A 19,600-nucleotide genomic window follows, 5' to 3' on the forward strand; every position below is an offset into this window, starting at 1 on the left:
TTTCTTCTTGTGATTCTGATGACAGATTGAGCTTAAGGCTGCCACAGGTGTGTTATGTCAGTTAAGTTTATTTGTTAAATTCATTTATGTTTATCAATCAATCTAAAGATTTACTTGACAGAAGTTAACAAGATTTAAATTGACGTGTTTACATTATTTAAAAGCTACACAAATTTGTAAAAGTAAATTATGGGAAAAACCTGTTAAGTGATAAAACCTTATAAAAATTAAGCTTGCTTTGTTGATCTTCTTACTTGAAGCGGATACAGAATGCTTAGATGCAGTCCATAGGAAACAGAAAAAAACATATAAAGAGTCTCGTACCTCACGTTAAAACATGGTAAAAATGTTTTTTCCTGAAACACTCCATGCCAAAATTCTCAAAAATGTGAGGTCAAACAAACATGCTCTAGAAAGGAATCGTGATGTCATCGGCACTATTTGATGTGGAAAATAGCGACCTCAATTGGCCAAAGCTGGACAACTGTGTACAAACCCAATTGGGGAAAATCGCCACTGACATCAAGGGGTGATTGCGTAGATAAGCCGTTTTTGATTCTCGACTGAAAAAGCCACGCGGAGAGGTGCATTTTTTTACTTGAATGATTTATTACCAAATGCAAACTTTAAGCATAAAATGGTTATAAATCAGTATCTACGATGTCTGTTTGGCCTAAAAAAGGTAATAGTTAAAATATTGAGATTATCCTGTAGCCGCAGTTTAATCTGATTTTTCGAAATTCTATTATTATTTAATTTGCCCCACAAAAAACCAGTGATAGCCTGGAAAGTCTATAAAAAAAACTTTCTAGTGTACATGTACAGGTCAGGTGGGTCAAAATCAGTTTAATATTGTCTGACTTACTCTTCATTACTTTGGTACTTATTTAAAAAGATACACAAAAAACAAAATGAATTTATGAAATAGATGAAATAATTTACTTACACATGTTGGGGCAGGTTTCTCTGCACTGTTTCTTCCATTGGCATTTGGTTCTCACAACCTGCAAGGTGTATTGTGATGTCACTATGATAGAGTGGTGATTGGGCACTCTAAAGTTCTTGCTAATGCTCATGCGTTTCTCTGCGGCCACATCATCCTTGGTAATCGACTCAACTTCAGCAGAAAAGAAAGAGCCAATCATCTTGAGCGTCTGGTGCGGTGCTAGCGCAGTATAACCCTCGGTGAGATCACAGCTAGCTCGCTCCAGATTGAAAGCTCCCCCGGCTACACTGCCGGACAGAAGTTGTACCTCTGTGGAGAACTTGAGCTGCTGCCATTTTTCATATGTTGCTCTGACGTAGATTTTCTGCCCCGATGTGTTGGCCACGTAAATGGTCTGATCAAAAACCATGTTTGGAGGGTTGCAGTGCGATCGTGGAGTTTGCAAGTTTTATTTAGCAGCATAAGTTGTGAGGTGTCTGTTGTCCATAGATCGCCTTTTGTAGAGTAAGAGGGTTTGCCGTAATTGCACAATACGAAAGAGAAAGTGAAGTTGAGGAAGTGCAGAATGTAATTTATCAGTGTTAGGAACTTTTTTATGTACAGAATAGTTTTTAAAACTGTTGAGCAAGTCTTCTTGAAAAATGGAAAAAAAAGTACACACTGTATTGATTTGGACAATGTCTTTCTCAAAGATTACTAGTAGGCCTACAAAAGAGAAAATTTTCAACTCTTTTTTTACCGCGATCATTTTATTTTAATATGCTGAAGAAAAAAAAAACGCCAAATCTTTCTGGAATTTCCAGATTCAATTGTTAGTAGAACATTTCCTTGTACAGAAAGTATAAGAATTCATTGACTCAGCAGGAAGCTTTAGGTGAGATAATTTCCTGTATTATAAAGGGTATACACAGCATCATGAAACATGAAAAGTGTTGGAGAACTTTTGGCTTGCAGGAATTATTTACCAACTTTTTAAGGAAACTTACACATTGTCTTTGAATTACCAAAACGAACTCTCAGTTTTCAATGATTTATTTTATTATTTATTTTAAATCTTTAGACATACACAATAGTTACAAGTTTTACAGGGGCTGTCAAGGTTAAAACAAAAGTATAAAAACTGTCATCAAAAGATGTGTAAAACCAGACCCCTGCCAACGATAAACATATGATTATACAATATAAAAAGGTGATTGCACTGAAATATTTAAAAATCACACATAAGAAAACATTAAAACACAAGCAAAACCAGACTATTGAAAACAAAACTGCACCCACAACAAAACACCGTAGCAATAAGAGGAAGGGACAACAAATGATAGGATGATTTATCAATGTTTGATCAGCTCAGAGCTTTGCTTTTGTGTGCAAAACATAGAGTTATATATAATAACTAGAGGGCACACTGGCCTATATACACGCCCCAGCGTGCGCGCAGGCGGCCATTTTCTAAGTTGACAAAACAGCCATCTCACAGCGTGTGTTTGTGCGGCCATTTTGTAAGTTGAACAAACAGTATCACCTGAGCGTTCAATAAAAAAAACCTCAAACGTGTATTTCATATCCAACACGCGTACAGAATGGCGCGCTTGTCATCTTGCGGTCCCGTCGCGTTTGTGCAAGCAGCATCACCAGTACACCCTCTAGTTCTTATATATAACTCTATGGTGCAAAACCAATGGGGACACCATCAAGGAGCCAAACAATTGGAGAAGAAAGTTGATTCCTTGGCTCCTTGTTTCCTTGGTTTTCATACTGTCCTGCCTTGTGGAACATCTATATCTATATTTAGAGTAGCAGTCCTTGATCCAACCCATACAACTCAAAAGTTTAAAACAAGGGAATCAATGTGTGGGGCCTGGTTCTTGATAATTTTACCGAGATGAAGTCGAGGTAAATTATCAAGAACTAGGCCTCGGCGGGTTTGGTTCTTGATCATTTTACCGAGACGAAGTCGAGGTAAATTATCAAGAACCAGGCCTCGGCGGGTTTAAACCACTAGTTGAAAACCGATTCAACACACTTTGATTTCCATTCATAAATACCTTTTCGGTCAAAAAACATCTGGCCCTCGGGTAAACAACTCCTTCTAAGGAGATTGCTGTGCGCATCGCGCATAACGCGTGATGTGGCACAACTGTCCCAGTTGTTGCTCTCGACCAATAGGAATGAAGAAACAATCTTATAAGCACAAGTGCAAGCTCACGTGTAACACGCATGTTAAACACTTTTTACTAGTCATTATCAAAGGTTTATGAACACCCACGTGACGCGCTCTCCACCAATAGGAATAGCAAAACTGTCTTAGGTATTTATGAATGTTAATTTAAAAATGTTAATCTTTGTTATTTGTTATCCCTTCTCCCCCTGTGTACATGGTGGGAAATGATAAGAATCATCTAGGATCTTGAAAGAGCCATCTAACAGCTTTATTCAACAGGTTTCATCAATTCTTTTCACATTCTTATTTTGAGATTCCTTTTTAATTTTTACTTAAATTTTTTATTTAGGCCCTAAACTTTTAACTTTTAATGAATTTTTACTTAAATTTTTTATTTAAACTTTTAACCTTTAATGAGCTTGTACATGTTTTATTTATAGCTCATCATCTTATCTTTTATTTTCACATCAATTGTTCGAAGAGTTTTCTTTCCTTTTCTCCCGAGTATACTGTTCAAAACGTCGAGACCAAACCGACTCGTGTCAGAGCCAACAGTCCCTCAAAAGAATACATGGATGTTCTGCAAATGTACTATTATTTATAGTTTATTCTTTTTCTTAGGGGACTTTAAGTTGTCTCATACAGGTTGAGAAAGGCACCAGAATGTATTTTATCATTTATGTCAAAAATATTCCTGATGGTTTTTTTTGCTTGGATGTTTTTGTTTCTGTAGTGAACTGCAAGAGAATTTGATTCGCTCCCATGCGGCTGGAGTTGGGCCCCCTCTGTCTCCAGATCGAACACGTCGTTTGTTGGCACTGAGGATCAATGTAATTGCTAAGGGACACAGTGGTTTGAATCCCAAAAACCTCAAGAGGATGCTAGAAGCATTTAATGGTAATCCTTTTATTTAATAATTTTTTATTTCAACACTTAACTGCAAATAGTTTGTTTTGGATTGTGGTGTGATGGGGGTGGATCTGGAAGGTTTTCAACGTTTGACATTCGCGCTTCTCCTCTCGCACTGCAGGAGGAGAAGTGGAGCAGGTAACGCAATAGTTGAGTGATGTTGAATAACAACGTCTTGCACCAAGATTATGAACATTTCTGATCCAATTAGGCCCACCCACAGTATTATTTTATGGACTTTTTTTTAGCTCCTTGAGAAATTGTTCTTTTTGCTGGAGAACTGTCATGCCCACTTAGCTTTGACACTCGGTATTTGTTTTGTTTAGCATTACCGGTACCCTATTCTTACTTCCCTAGCATCCTGCTTGCCGTGGGTTCCTGAAAAAGGCACTGTGGGGGCCAGCGGTGATCTTGCACCCCTGAGCCATCTGGCTCTAGGTATGATGGGTGAAGGGAAGATGTGGAGTCCAAGAACAGGATGGAGTGAGGCCGAAAAGGTAATACAAATTCATTTTATTAGTTATATTTCAATACATTTTTAGGGTTTATTGATTTTCTCAAAATTACTCGACGGTCAGACTGAAATTAACAAGTTTACATTTAAGAAACGAAAGAAGTATATAAATTAAAGGAGAAAATTGTAAAGGTATTAAACCTGCAAATACTAAACAAACAAACTGTAGTCGCAAACAGTAGTTTCACTGGTTTTGACTATGTTTTGTGTTGCTGACGAATATTCAGACACAATATTTCCTACTTTCTTGTTTTAAAGGTTTTGAAGATGCATGGAATAGATCCCATTTTACTTGGTCCAAAGGAGGTAAGTTTATTTTGATAAGATTCGTGATGTTAATAGTTGTTCACACTTGTTTTTAAACTATCAGAGGGTTGGCGTGTGACCAGCTCTTTCTCCCTATAATATGAAGAGAGAAAAAAACCTGCTTGCCACCACCACCTCCATTGTGTTCTGGGTTTTTTTACCCTTATTTGTAGCTACAGTGTTCACTGTTTATCCCTTGTTTTGTCTGTGTGCTCTCATTTCTTTAATTTGTTTCCACTTGACTGCTTTTGTTACACCAGTATACCTGTTGATATGTACGTTGTGTTGTGTTGTCATTTAGCCTTCAAGACAGACTCTGCTAGGCTTAAAACATCAGGCCATAACTATTTGTTGCATTTACCAAAGGTCTTTTGGTTGTTAAAGAAACTGGACACTATTGGTAATTGTCAAAGACCATTGTTCTCACTTGGTGTATCTAAACATATGCATAAAATAACAAACCTTGTGAAAATTTGAGCTCAATTGGTTGTCGAAGTTGCGAGATAATAATGAAAGAAGAAAAAACCCTTGTCACACGAAGTTGTGTGTGTTTAGATGGTTGATTTCGAGACCTCAAATTCTTAATATTAGGTCTCGCAATCAAATTCTTGGAAAATTACTTCTTTCTCGAAAACTATGTCACTTCAAGTGAGCCGTTTCTCACAATGTTTTATACCATCAACCTCTCCCCATTATTCGTCACCAAGTAAGGTTTATGCTAATAATTATTTTGAGTAATTACCAATAGTGTCCACTGCCTTTAAGCAGTTTGCAACAGCTTATTCCATTATCTCACTTTTTAAGCAATTTTGTATACTGCATTCTTGGGGTTTTTCCATGTTGAAATGTTTGGATTTGGTTTCTAGTTTAAAACATTATTTGAAACATTTTCTGTTGTGGATGTCTTTTTTAACCAAAGGGTATTGCCCTGATCAATGGGACTCAGCTAATAACCGCTCTGGGAGCTGAAGGTAATTATAACCCAAAACAATAATGATAGATCAATCATTCAATACAATCAATCATAAATGAATACCTCAAACAGTTTCGCTATTCCTATTGGTGGAGAGCGCGTCATGTGGGTGTGTATAAACCTTTGTTTATGACCAGTAAAAAGTGTTGAAACATGGGCGTGACACGCGAGCTTGCACCTGTGCTTATAAGACAGTTTTTTCATTCCTATTGGTCGAGAGCAACGGCTAGATCACGCGATACGGGCGACGTGCACAGCATCCCCTTACAAAGAGTTGTTTACCCGCAGGCCTTACCATTTCATAGCTGGAGGGGTGTTGTGTTGAATGAAATCATTGAACAATTATAATTTTTGCATTTATTTTACTTTTTGACCAAAAAGGTATTTATGAATAGGAATCAAAGTTTGTTGAATCGGTTTTCAAATAGTGGTTTAAACCCGCTGAGGCCTGGTTCTTGATAATTTACCTCAACTTTGTCTCGGTAAAATTATTAAGAACCAGGCCTCTTTGGGATTAAACCACTAGTTGAAAACCTCTTCACCACACATTGATTCCCTTATTTACACAAAAAAATGCAAAAAGAGGTTAACAACATATGTGATTTTCCACCACAGCTTGACACTGCAATTTATTTAATCTATAAATACCTGCAATTTTAACACTAAATTTAATTAAATATATCAATATTTTCTCTGATTGGATGAAATATGGATTTTTATAGAAGATACATTTTCCCCAGACCCCTGAGTACTGATCATGATTTTGTTTATATTTGTAACAGCTGTGGTACGAGCTGCCAATATTGCCCGCCAAGCTGATGTCGTTGCTGCTCTAACCTTGGATGTGCTGAAAGGATCCAATTCTGCATTTGAAAGCCGTAGGTTTCTAAGTAGTATACTGCCAGGTCAAATTTTGAAATAGAAGGTTCTAATATATGTCTATTACAAATTTAGAAACCAAAGATTATAAGCATTGTATACAGTTTGTTGTTGACACATTTGGTAATTGTCAAAGTCCAGTATTCTCACTTGGTGTATCCCAACATATATGCATTAATAATAAATCTGTGCACATTTTGAATCAATTGGTCATCGAAGTTGCAAGAGAAAGAAAAAACCACCCTGATTGCACAAATTTGAGTGATTTCAATATATGAGTGAGAGGGAGCCGTTTCTCACAATGTTTTATACTATCAACAGCTCCCCATTGCTCGTTTCAAAGTAAGATTTTATGATAACAATTATTTTGAGTACTTACCAGTAGTGTCCAGTGCCTTTAAATGGAAAAGCCAGTTCAGCTAGTTCAAGTTTAGACACTGATGGTTCTAAGCACTATATGGCCAGTTCTCAAGTATTTATACAACCAAGTTCTGACAGCCAGCATTATGCAGCTAGTACATGTTTAGAAACCAGCATTATACAGCATTTTTAAACTTAGAAATTGAAGGTTCTGTTTGTTATACAGCTAGTTTAAGTTTAGAAATCAAATTTGTATTATAAATAAATGTATCATATTATTATTATTATTAAATTGTTGATGTCATCTTTATTGGTACCAGACATTCATGCCGCCAGACCACATAAAGGACAGATGAAGGTAGCCCGTAACCTCCGCTCTCTCCTTGCGTCTGACGTCCATCCATCTGAGATATCCGAGAGTCATCGTTTCTGTGATAGGGTACAAGACGCCTACACCCTTCGCTGTTGTCCACAGGTAACACACCTCAACAAATCTCTTAAACTAAACTGAACCTAATTATGCGTCCATGGTGCTCAGTAAAAAACTTTCCACTCAAAATTTATTTTTGCTTGTGTTGCCAATCTCTATGTACATGGTATTTATGAAGTGTTTCTCTGAAATATTTTTTGAAACTTGCAGGACTAAAGGCTTGCTTTTGTTTGTTTATTTGTTTGTTTGATTTGGAGTTTTAAGCTGTTATTTTTTTGTTTTAATATCTTTGTGGTGTCCTCACATGTTGTATTTGGGTTACAAAAGTAAATGTTCTACTTCTTAAAAATAATTTTAGTCTTTGTCGCCCATCTGTAGGTTCATGGTATCGTCAACGACACCATTGACTTTGTCCAAGGCATCTTGACCACAGAGATGAACAGTGCTACGGACAACCCTGTATCCTAAATAGTTCATTTAATCTACTTTTTGGGTGTTGGGAGCTTAGCTCCAGAACACCTTTTGGTTTTGGGGTTTTTTTTTATTTTTATTTTTTTACTTCTTCTGCTTTTCCTCATCCCGTGTCCGCAAACAAAGACACACTTCCCAAGCTCATATAAGTTTGAAACTTCACATATATATTTCTAAGGTATTCATTTTCTCTTTGAAAGCCAAAGTCTGATAACTCTAGCATGTCTACACTAAACACGTTTTTGTTGCAACAACAATTTATGTCTTCTTTTTAAACGGGCCTGCTTTATAATATTTTCATTTTTAGTGTAGTCCTTAACCCTCAATATCTTGAAGATGGTGTTTGCAGATCGTAAGGAGACTATTTCAGGTGGAAACTTCCATGGAGAGTATCCAGCTAAGGTACAGTACATTATGTTTTCCCCAGAGCTCAATGAATTTGGAATTTAGAGAAAATGAAGTCCACATTGTACAAAGTTTTAATTGTTAATTTATTTTGGTATCTGTTACACCATGTGTACACCATGTGTCTGTCATGCGTTTTTCGAAAGCAAAGTGTGCAATGTGTTAAAATTAAAACATGCACAAGGCAATCCTAATTCCTTATTTTTAAATATTGTGTTTGTAAGTATAAATCTTTCTGCATTTCTTGGCGTGTAAAGAGTATCAAGTAAAGTTATATTTTACACCTCATCGTAAGGAGACTAATTTTTTTCTCCACTTTCGTGCTGTGATTTAGCTTACTTGATTGAGCGACTTATAAATGCTGATTATTATATATTATTAGAGTTGACCACAAAACTGATTTTAAACTTGGAGCCCCTCCTTAAAGTTCACTGTTGCTATAGTGATATTTTGTTGCTTGTTTTTAGGTTTTGGACTACCTTGCAATTGGTATCCATGAATTGGCTTCTATCAGCGAAAGACGAACTGAACGACTGGTTAACCCATGTATGTATAAAACAGCTAAGAAACATGAACTTTTTTATTGGAATGTAAAGAGTTTTTGTCTGACAGTTAATATTTGTCAACGATTGCTCTCGTTTTTCTTGGCAGTCACAAGAAGACAAATTTAAACAGACAGGTGCATGGAACAGTGTTTTTACAGAAGATCCTACCCCCACAAATCCACATATATGATTTCTTAGTGAACCATGACAGAGTTGCAAGAAAATTTCTTTTTGGGACAATATTGTCCGAGATTTACTGTTATTTACTAGCTTTGAAAGGTTAGCCATAACACCTGGAAGTGTAGATAATTGTAAGAACAATTCGGAGGGAGTGTGTTACAGAAAGATTGTATTAAATGATTGTTTTTGAAGAGTTTTTGAAAATTTATTTGGTTAATTCATGTGATATCTATTTCCTAGCTTTGAGTGAGCTGCCAGCTTTTCTTGTGGATCAAGGTGGTCTGAATTCAGGTTTCATGATCGCACACTGCACTGCAGCAGCCCTTGGTAAGGATACTTACTGTAAATTTGCTGTATATTTTTATATGTAACTATTTTTGTATGTTAACTTTTTTGTATGTATTGTAATTTTTTACTGTAATTTGGCCGTTGGCCACGAATGTAAAAAGTAATAAACTATGATCTATCTATCATCTATCTACTCTAATACATAATGTGCAAGTCCTACATGTATCAAAAACGAGATAAAAAACGACTCTGTCTCACGAAGTTGTGTGCTTTTAGATGCTTGATTTCGAGACCTCAAAATCTAATTCTGAGGTCTCAAAATCAAATTGAAATGTTTTACTTCTTTCTCAAAAACTAGTTTACTTCAAAGAGATCCGTTTCTCACAATGTTCTATACTATCAATAGCTCTCCATTGTTTGTTACCAAGTAAGTTTTTATGCAAACAATTATTTTTAGTAATTACCAGTAGTGTCCAGTGCCTTTAATAATTTAAGCAACGCCTAGATTGTTCTATAGACTGATCCAAGCACGCAAGTGCTGCGCGCTGCCTGTGGTCACGCCGCTATTGCTGTGTCGTGGCAGCGAAAACACAAGGGCTTGGCAAAATCATCAGGAGAGTTTGAAGAAACCAGACTTGATATTATTTCTGATTTTAGATTTTTCCCCTCAGAAAAATCAGCAATTTTTTTATTAAAAAGCCTGAAAAGTATCATTGTTTTTGCCTGAGAAACTGTCAATTGCATATATATTATATAATTATGTCAGATGTATTATAAAACTACAAAATATATTTTTATTTTATTGCACTGTTCTTTTCGTACTATTCCCATCTTTGATTATAATTTTTTTGTATCATCTTTATTACAATTGCTGCTGCTTATTTGTATTATATTTCCTTACTTTCCAAATTTCCCTGTTACTTTTTTTCTGTATTTTTTTGTTTATCTTCTTGTCTTTCTTGCAACAACTTTTGTATTACTGTTAAACAGTAGGCATATTACCACCTTGTCATTCCTTATAAGATGCTCCATATTGGTCTCAGAATTCTTAACTTCAATTAACTATCTTTCTAAAAGATTTATATACCAAGTGCCTTGTACATTGTTGGTAGATACTAGCGCTATATAAGACTTTGAAACTATTATTCTTGTCTTAGTTTTGTTGAATAGCTTTCATAGACTAGGCCTACTTTTCATGTTGATTAGCTCATTGTCTAATTTGGCTTAAAACTCTTAGCTGTGACAACATTTTTTTTCATCAGTTAGTTTTACGATTTTGAAGTTGAACAAAGAATTGACTAGAGTGGGATTCGAACCAACGACCTCCGGATTAACGTGTCCTACCAACTGAGCTATCTAGCCCTATATTGGCGGTGTCCCTATTTTGTCAATATCTTTGATCGGGGGTGCCAGTCAGAAGCCATACAACCGTTAACTGCCGTGTAGCCAGGGATCACACCCAAACTACGATACAACCTGGGAAGCGGCAGACAGGGGATCACCTTAAGGGGACGCGACTTTTTGTTTCAGATATCAAATATAAACCACAAGGGAAACTGACTGGGTAAATTTGTAAATGATTTTGAGGTTGAACAAAGAATTGACTAGAGTGGGATTCGAACCAACGACCTCCGGATTAACGTGCCGGCGCTCTAGTCTAATTTGGCGTAGTCTCTTTGAAGCAACATTTTGTCATCAATTAATTTAGATTAAATCAAATCAAGTCTATAAAAAAAAATCAAACCAAATAAAACCAATTATTTTTTTACTCTCAGTGTCTGAGAATAAGGTGTTGACCCACCCAGCCTCGGTGGATTCACTCCCAACCAGCGCTAATCAGGAAGATCATGTCAGCATGGGTGGATTCTCGGCAAGGAAATGTCTGCAAGTTGTGGAACATGTTGAGCAAGGTGACTATAAAGACAGTCCATTTTAAACCTGGTTCATACTTTCTGCGAATGCGAAAGTGAATAAAAAATTTACGTCCAAATTCGCAACGAATAATTTGCATCAGTTGAAACGTGCTCAACTCCTGCGAACTGTCGCAGAGAAATTTTGCTTCGCATTCGCAGGAAGAATGAACCAGGCATTAGATGAAAAACAATTCCGGCCAGTTTGGGCGGTTGGGTTAGAGCAGTGGTATCTTCCCTTACGTTCCCACCTATAGGAGCCTGATTCGACTCCCACCAGGGGCGGTTTGGGGTTTCATTCTCTACCTAAAGAAAAGTTTTTTGGGTTCCTGGAATAAGTCTCTAGGTTTTTTTCTCCCACATCTATATAACTGAAACTTCCTTCATTTAATTGTCTTCTCTCCATGAGGTTCTTTGCTATAGTGATTAAGTTTGATTTTGGCCATTTTAGCCACCTGTTTTAATTTTAATGTGTTGATAATAAATATACCAGAAATAAAAGTTTGCTTTTCTGTGAGTCCTTGGCTTAACAACCAGAATTTATTTTATTACTAATTATCACATTTAACAGCAGCAAGTCTTTCATTTCGTATTGGGTTTTTAGTCTTAAAAAATATTTTGCTTTCATTTCTAGTTCTAGCAATAGAGTTGTTGGCAGCATGCCAGGGTATTGAGTTTCTCCGCCCGTTAAAGACGACTGCTCCTCTAGAGGAAGTCTACAAACTAGTCCGAGAAGTCGTTGCGTAAGTTTGTTTTTTTCTTTCGCTGTTGTTAATCAGCATTTTTTCTTTTTTTTCTTCTTTTTTTCCAGACACACAAAGTCTGAAAGCCACTTCAAGGTGTGGGCTATTTGATAATCACTATTTTGATCCATTTGTGTATTAATGTGTTAAAGACAATGGACACTGTTGGTAATTGTCAAAGACCAGTCTTCTCACTTGGTGTATCTCAACCTATGTATAAAATAACAAACCTGTGAAAATTGGAGCTCAATTGGTCGTCAAAGTTGCGAGATAACAACGAAAGAAAAAAGCACCCTTGTCACACGAAGTTGTGTGCTTTTAGATGGTCGATTTCGAGACCTCAAATTCTAAATCTGAGGTCTCAAAATCAAATTCGTGGAAAATTACTTCTTTCTCGACAACTATGTCACTTCAGAGGGAGCCATTTCTCACAATGTTTTATACTGTCAACCTCTCCCCGTTACTCGTCACCAAGTAAGGTTTTATGTTAATAATTATTTTGAGTAATTACCAATAGTGTCCACTGCCTTTAAACATTTTAAAGAATTGATATTGATACTCCTATTGTTATTGTTCAGTTCCTGTTTATTTTAATTTATCAATACAATTGTACCTGCTTAGTTTTTGATCAGCGCCCTTGAGTTTGTCAACATGAATACAGCGCTGTCTTTGTATTAATTAGTTTCAATGCTATGAGGCACTCTAGTGTGTAAAGCACCAACTGCTTACCACTGTGTACCCTGGTTCGATTCCTGGCCTATGCATTGGTTCTCTTCTTTGCTAAGAGGGTATTTCTTACAGGCCCCCCTGTTTTCCCACTTTCCCTTGATCTCGTTCTAATTGCTCATGTTGCATCTTTAAATGTTCATTTACTATTTATCTGCCCAAGAAATGAAATAAATTAAAATATGAAATATAAGTTGGTTTTAATACGTTATTTTATCCCCCCCCCCCAGGCCTTGGGATAAGGATCGTTACATGGCTCCTGACATTGATATTGCAACAAAGCTGCTGCAGGACCAAAAGGTAAACCAAATTTTCCTCTTTGAAAAAGCAACCCTACCTTTTTTCTGGTATTTGTTAGTAAAGGATCTATTTTATCTTGTAATATCACTAGCCTTTTTTAATGTTAATGTTTTATTTTATTTTGTTGAATAAGTTAATTATTGGGGTTTTTAGTTTATGTGATGTATTTTTGTAATATTTTTGTATGAAGAAACTATAAATAAGTAGTAAACTTGCGGGTACAACCATGTGTAAATCTCTTTTGTGGGAGTGTTGGCTCTGAAAACCGGCACTTCTCAGAGCCGACACTTCCATAAATGAGATTTACACATGGTTGTACCCGCAAGTTTACAATTTATTTATAGTTTTTTCATATTTCTCCATACCATATGCAAAGCTTCAAACAATACTTAATTTTCTGTAGTTTATAACCAATCAATTATGGTTACTTATAAAATGATCCTCATCCATATCCTAAACACCGTCCACTCTCTGCTTCTGTGTTTATTGACTCCAATACTGAACTGGCAACTAGATAAAATCTATGATAATTTCCTCCAAGTAACAAGCAACCCCTCTCCCCCAAGACACCCTAATTAATTGGTGCATCATTTATTTTGTGTATTTTGTGTATTTGTTGTCTTCAGTTAGCCTGGTACCTTAATTCTTTTTATTTTGTCGTCAGCATTTTTTGTAATGTCATTGTCAGCATTTTTTGTAATGTCATTGTTCGTCTCGTGTGTCTTGTACTAATTGTTTTGTGATTCGCTGTTTGTTTGTTTGTTTGTTTGTTTGTTTGTTTGTTTGTTTGTTTGTTTGTCTGTATAAAGGCTGTTTTCTACGAGCCTCGGCTTACTCAAACAGCCTCATGCTCTCGCTCTTCTCTTGTACATAGTTATTTCCTAATTGTTTGTTTATTCTTTGCTTTAACAATACATACATTCTGTATAATCATACGCACTTCTGATGTTGTTACCTTTCTAAATTCTCATTTTGAACTATTCTCCAATGGAGAATGGAATAAACATCATATTGAATTAAATTTCTAGATATGGAATGCGGTGAAGCCTTACATGGATCACTATCATACTGAGCATCTGAAAGACGTCAGCGTCCAGTCGCCAACAGCTAGCGTCTTGGGATCAGGGACCTCTACACCCCGCAAGCCCAAGCGCAAACGAGAGTACTAAGGCGCAAACCAGAGTGAACCTGTGAAAATTTGAGTTCAATTGGTCGTCAAAGTTGCGAGATAATAATGAAAGAAAAAAACACCCTTATCACACAAAGTTGTGTGCTTTCAGATGCTTGATTTCGAGATGCTTGATTTCGAGACCTTCTTTCACGGAAACTACGTTACTTCAGAGGGAGCCGTTTCTCACAATGTTTTAAACTATCAACCTCTCCCCATTACTTGTTACCAAATGAGGTTTTATGCCGATAATTATTTTGAGTAATTAAAAATAGTGTTCACTGCCTTTAAGCACTATAGCTTGCAAACCCGGGGAGACCTGTAAACAAGGGCGCTTGCTATGGGAACCAGAAACACTGGGGTTAAACCCCTGCTATTCCTTGATAAGTATTATTGGTTCTTTTACTCAAGTACTACTAATCCTTCCTAGTATAGCGGCCCCTTTGGCTTAATTTTCCATTTGAAAGACAAAGCAATAATGGTAAAGAATCTTGCTTAAGGACACAAGTGCCACAGGGACTCAAACCTACACTCTGCCGATCAGAAATACTAGAGCTTGAGTCTGGTGCTCTTTATACCACTCAGCCGCGACACACAGCAGAGCATCCGAAAGAAACAATTTAGAAAACAGTAAGGCGGGATAGCCTGAAACTTTTGCATTGTTATTTTTGTTTTCATTTTTTTTTTTTTTTTACTGAAATAGTGTTATTTGTCTTAACACTGATCATTTTTAACAAACAAGGACACTCCGTTTTGTTCTGGTGTTAAATGATCTGAAATAAGTGCATTGATTCATAAATGCGGTACCCTCTGCTAAAATAAAGGATTGGAACTGCCTCTAGCTACCAAGCAGTCTCGGTGGTCTAGTTGGTAAGACACTGCTCTAGAATTGCAAGGGTCGTGGGTTTGAATCCCACCCGAGTAATATGCCTGTGTTGTTTTTTAGTAGAACTCGGGAAAGTATTGAGTATACAGTGCTAGCACACATCGGTGTAAGGGTAAAACCAAATTGAATAAGTGCATTGTTTGTTGTAACTTTCAACAATGGCACTTTCAACAATGCCATAGTCTTGCAATACTCAGTTGTAAAGAGTAGTTTTTATTTTTTTGTAATCTGTAATCCTCTATATTTTTTATTACAATTTGTTTGTTTATATTTCTCCGATATTTTTTAAAGCGTATATTACTGCCTCAAAGGTTTCTCCACGGTTTTCCAGGATTTTTATTTTTAAGTGTTTTTGAAACACATGATATTTTAAGAGAACAATTCTTTGTGCCGCTTGTTTACTTTCTTAGTTTTGTTATACCTTTTTATTCATGGAAGTGGTAAACCATGGAAATAAAGCTACTTCAAACGTCAAAATGAATAAACTGATATTGCATAATAATGTTTTCTTATTGTTACACTAGTTGACCAAATAAGAAAATTGTGCTGGAAGGGCAATCTCAAGAACTTATTTGAGAAAGAGAAAAACAAAATTTTTTTTTTTTTGTGCGCAACATTTCAGTGAATTGTTGTTGTTTAAGCTTTTGCTGTTAAAATGTTTAATTTAGAATTATTATATTAACTGTAAAGCTCCACCACTAACTGTAAAATCCACTACAAATCCAATCAGTTGGTAGAGCGCCGGCACGTTAATCCGGAGGTAACTGGTTCCAGTCCCACTCTAGTAAATTTTTCTTTTTTCAAACCCCTTATCATTCATATTTTGATCTACACATCACAGTCAACCCTCCTACTGTCCGACCATTCAATATCATCCACAGCAAGTTTGAACGGTAGATAAACTATAGGAGCCTGCAAGATACCAATTGAAATGAAAGTGAATGTGATATTTACCTGGAAGCCATAAGGAATTCCTTGGACAAAGTACAAGAGTAGCAGGCACAGAATCTTACTGTTGACAAAGCGGTAAAAATGAAAACCAGTCATCCTCGGCTTCTTTCAATCATAGCTTTGCTGCTGAAGTTTGTGATCGAGGGTCACGATTATCCCGACTATTGATATTAAGAACACAATACATCAGCACATCAGCAGGATTTGAATGTATTAGGGTTTAACCTGAGCTTGTTCCACTGTGCTACACAGCAGTGATCAAAAAAAATTCCTTGCAAAATAAGATATACATGTACTGTCAACTCATTTTGTTATACAGGCATATGCATCAAAGACAAGAGATTGCTACACTTACATATTCCTAGATCTATGAGGTTCGTTCCGTTATCGGTTCGTGGAGGCGATAGCGGAACGAACCATAGTTCGTAGGAGTACTACTTTCGTACGTCTGATCTGCTGGCAAAACAACATTTCAGATGATTGTACGTCGCTGGGGCCATGGTAAAAATATCCATTCCTGAACATTCAATACAAAATATTTGGATTTGGGGCACAATATTTTATTTACAATAATTTACCATTTAATTTTACACACATGTGTTTCATAATGCGAATTCTTTTTTTTTGTAGGGCCTATTGTTTTTTTATATTGAGTACATAAACATAGTACTATGCATTCGCATACATTTATTGCAAATTTGATTCAATTGAATTCAATTCAATACTCAATATAAAAAACAATAGGCCCTACAAAGAAAAAGAATTCGCATTATGAAAATATAAAGACAAAATTGTATAAATTAAAAAAATTAATTAAAAGCTTCTGACCCATTTAGATCCAGTTCCTGTATAATTCCAGTGCCATCCAATGATTCAATGGCTACTGATTCATTGTAATTTTGTAAAAATATTGACAAATTGACTTTTGCATTTATTTTTTGTACTAACTAACTGTTCAAAAGTCGTTTATCTACAACTGTAATAAATAATACATAAATATCAAATCCTGCCAAAACTCGTTGATACAAGTTCAGCACAGAATGAGAAACGATAATAATCATTCATTCTTACCACTTTCCTCCAATGTACCAGACTGAAGTGATTTCTTTTCAGTTTAGCGCGCCCTCTACCATTTGGAAAAAAACGTGTCAATTTATTGTGTCTAGGACTCTAGGTCAACATTGTGTCTACAGCCAATGAAAATCATTCTTTAGGTCACACCCCTGTCACGCCTGCCGCCACACACACAGCGCGCAGTCTCCAACACTGTTTATGTTTGCCTACTACGTGTGGTTTTGGAGGTCGATGCTCCGACGATGCACGATGCAGTTTTCCGTCACGTACCACGAGCTTTTCTTCAATCAAGCCGACATTTTGTTGTTGCTCATTTGAGTTGTGTGCCCCTTGTCCGCTTGAGTCTTGTTGACCGCGGTGTTTTGTTGGGCGTTTTGAGAGTGTGGCAAAACAACAGGACTTGTTTTTCACAACAGAATTTGGTCGTTGTTGTTATCGTGATGAATTCATAGAATTATCAGACTGAACAGAGATAACAAACTACGTTCAAACTGCAGTATACAATTACAACTTCCCAAGAAAATCCTTTCGCGATTCAAAGATGAAGGTCAACGTACGAGTGCGTGAAGAATGGCTACTTATTCCAGTCAAATCAGCGGGCTTCACCGTCAAGAATATTGGGGAAACGGCCTTGTCCCGGTACCGCTCGATGAAGGGGTACGATAACAAGAACACGGACGCCGTGGTGGAGGTTCGCAAGCCCCCAGGAGGAAGCCTGCTGTTTCCAGAGGATCTTGTTGAAGATCTCGTGGAGGATGGAGGGTTTTTGGTCACGGGTGAGTATTTTCTTTTTGATAACGAAGGACGTATTGAGTTTGGGTTGGTTTCTTTATAATAATAAAAAGTAAAACTTTATAAAAGGTTTTTGTTCTGTTGTGGTCTAAACTAGGAAGGTTTATTTGTCATTACAAATGTTTTGAATTGAGACTGACAGCGATATTGGGGGAGTTGATTTTGTTAAATAAAATCTGAAAAAGTGTTACTAAAATAGCCTTAAAAAGTCTGTTAAAGCCTACACCATGCATAGGCCATTTAAGTCGGCCACTCTATTGATCATTGTTTCTACTTTTTGTTTTCCCGAGGCCAAAAAATCATGCCTGGTGTATCATGTCCCGGTAGGTGCTTGTGCAGGTGGATAAAACATTGTCTGGCTGTCAGGGTCAGCAAAAAAAATTAAAACTTGTGCAGGCAATTGGGGTAGACACCTGGGCCATGTTAATTAATTTTTCGCTGACATGATAGTTTTTAAACAAGTAGATGTGAAATTTCTATCACATGATAATTTAAATAAAAAGTAGGCCAAAGATAAGGAGGCAGGTAATAACTTGAGTTTAAAGGAGCACGTTGCCTTGGATCGGTTGAGTTGGTCTTAGAAAAGCGTGCTGTAACTGTTTGTTATAAAATGCATTATGAATATGAGTAGAAAGATTTTGTAAAAGCAGAATACAATGATCTACACAAGTATGCCTCGAAATTGCCTGGTCTTCTTTTTACCTGGTCGACTAACACGGTCGGCCATTTATGGGAGTAAAATTTTTGACTCCTAAATGGCCAACCGTGTTAGTTCGCGACGTAAAAGGAAAACCATGCAATTTTGAGTGATACTTTTAAACATCCTTCTAACCAATATGCATTTCATAACAAACGGTTTCAAACACTTTTTATAGACCAACTCGTCCGATCCAAGGCAACGTGTTCCTTTAAGCGAGGGAGTTTTCTTGGTTTGTGACTATCCTCCTAAAGTTGGACTTCCGGGCATACATCGCTTTACTAAAAACTATGTGTTTTATTTAACCTTTTTCTAGTACTGAAGAATGACAAAGGGAATGGATCATACACTACGCCCTCAGCCCTTCAACATGAGGTGTATCTTTTTTATTTTACTACAAGCTTTTATTAGTTACATGTATCTAAAAAATGTTTGCCACTTTAGTGTAAGTGTAAATGTGACCCGCTCTGTGAAAATGAGTCAGATGTAGGTAATTTCAGGAATTGAGTTATACATGGCTGGAAAGAACACATCAGCAGCAGTAATTTGGTATGTGTCTAAGCTTTGGGGTGTATCGCGTTGCTAAGTTACTCCTGTTTGAAATTAGCCACTACACCATTTTTTGAAAAGTAAAATGATATTTTAAACTACCATTGTGAGCAAAAGGATACAAATTAGACATAAGTATGATCAAAATAAATTGTTGTATTCATAGCTTTATTGCCTAAAAGTAAGTGTTCTAAAGGTTAACCATGCAACTAAAGATCTTGAAAAGAAGAAAAAAAGTGTTTTTTTTTTTTTTTTTTTTTTTTTTAATACATTTTCCACATTAAACTGTCCATAACTTAATATTACATTGGGCGACATGTGACTCATTTTCACAGAGTGGGTCACAAATGTACATTTTTTGCTCACAAATCCTGGTCTAGATCAATGCACTTGATCTTGAAGATGGAACATGAGTTAGAATCAAAAGTTTTTAGCGA

At 36.4% G+C, this 19,600-nt stretch overlaps 3 protein-coding genes across 4 annotated transcripts in view; 2 read left to right on the forward strand and 1 right to left on the reverse strand.

Annotated features, from left to right (window-relative positions):
• The window catches only part of LOC139933934 (major facilitator superfamily domain-containing protein 3-like), a 63,825-nt gene extending 46,656 nt beyond the window's left edge, over positions 1-17,169 (reverse strand). The window contains exons 1-2 of one of the 2 annotated variants that reach the window (XM_071928173.1): positions 17,123-17,169; positions 16,055-16,212 (exon numbers count right to left, since the gene is read on the reverse strand). The gene's annotated coding sequence lies outside the window, so the exon portion shown is untranslated. The other variant, XM_071928175.1, reaches the window with a different exon arrangement.
• Positions 6,590-16,061, forward strand: LOC139933935 (histidine ammonia-lyase-like). Its single transcript, XM_071928176.1, has 10 exons — positions 6,590-6,687; positions 7,385-7,523; positions 7,857-7,937; positions 8,286-8,351; positions 8,822-8,900; positions 9,320-9,406; positions 11,143-11,277; positions 11,912-12,020; positions 12,977-13,046; positions 14,075-16,061. Exons 2-10 carry the CDS (start codon positions 7,401-7,403, stop codon positions 14,213-14,215), a joined length of 891 nt encoding a protein of 296 aa, XP_071784277.1. The 5' UTR covers positions 6,590-6,687; positions 7,385-7,400; the 3' UTR covers positions 14,216-16,061.
• A 156-nt stretch (positions 17,170-17,325) lies between the features above and the next one.
• Positions 17,326-19,600, forward strand: part of LOC139951485 (histidine ammonia-lyase-like) — a 32,739-nt gene continuing 30,464 nt past the window's right edge. The window contains exons 1-2 of the mRNA XM_071950396.1: positions 17,326-17,901; positions 18,931-18,991. Of these exons, the coding sequence (XP_071806497.1) occupies positions 17,667-17,901; positions 18,931-18,991 (296 nt within the window). The 5' untranslated portion in view covers positions 17,326-17,666. The remainder of the gene's footprint in view (positions 17,902-18,930; positions 18,992-19,600) is intronic.

The sequence above is a fragment of the Asterias amurensis genome, chromosome 2 (genome assembly GCF_032118995.1).
Source record: "Asterias amurensis chromosome 2, ASM3211899v1".
Taxonomy (NCBI): Eukaryota; Metazoa; Echinodermata; class Asteroidea; order Forcipulatida; family Asteriidae; genus Asterias; species Asterias amurensis.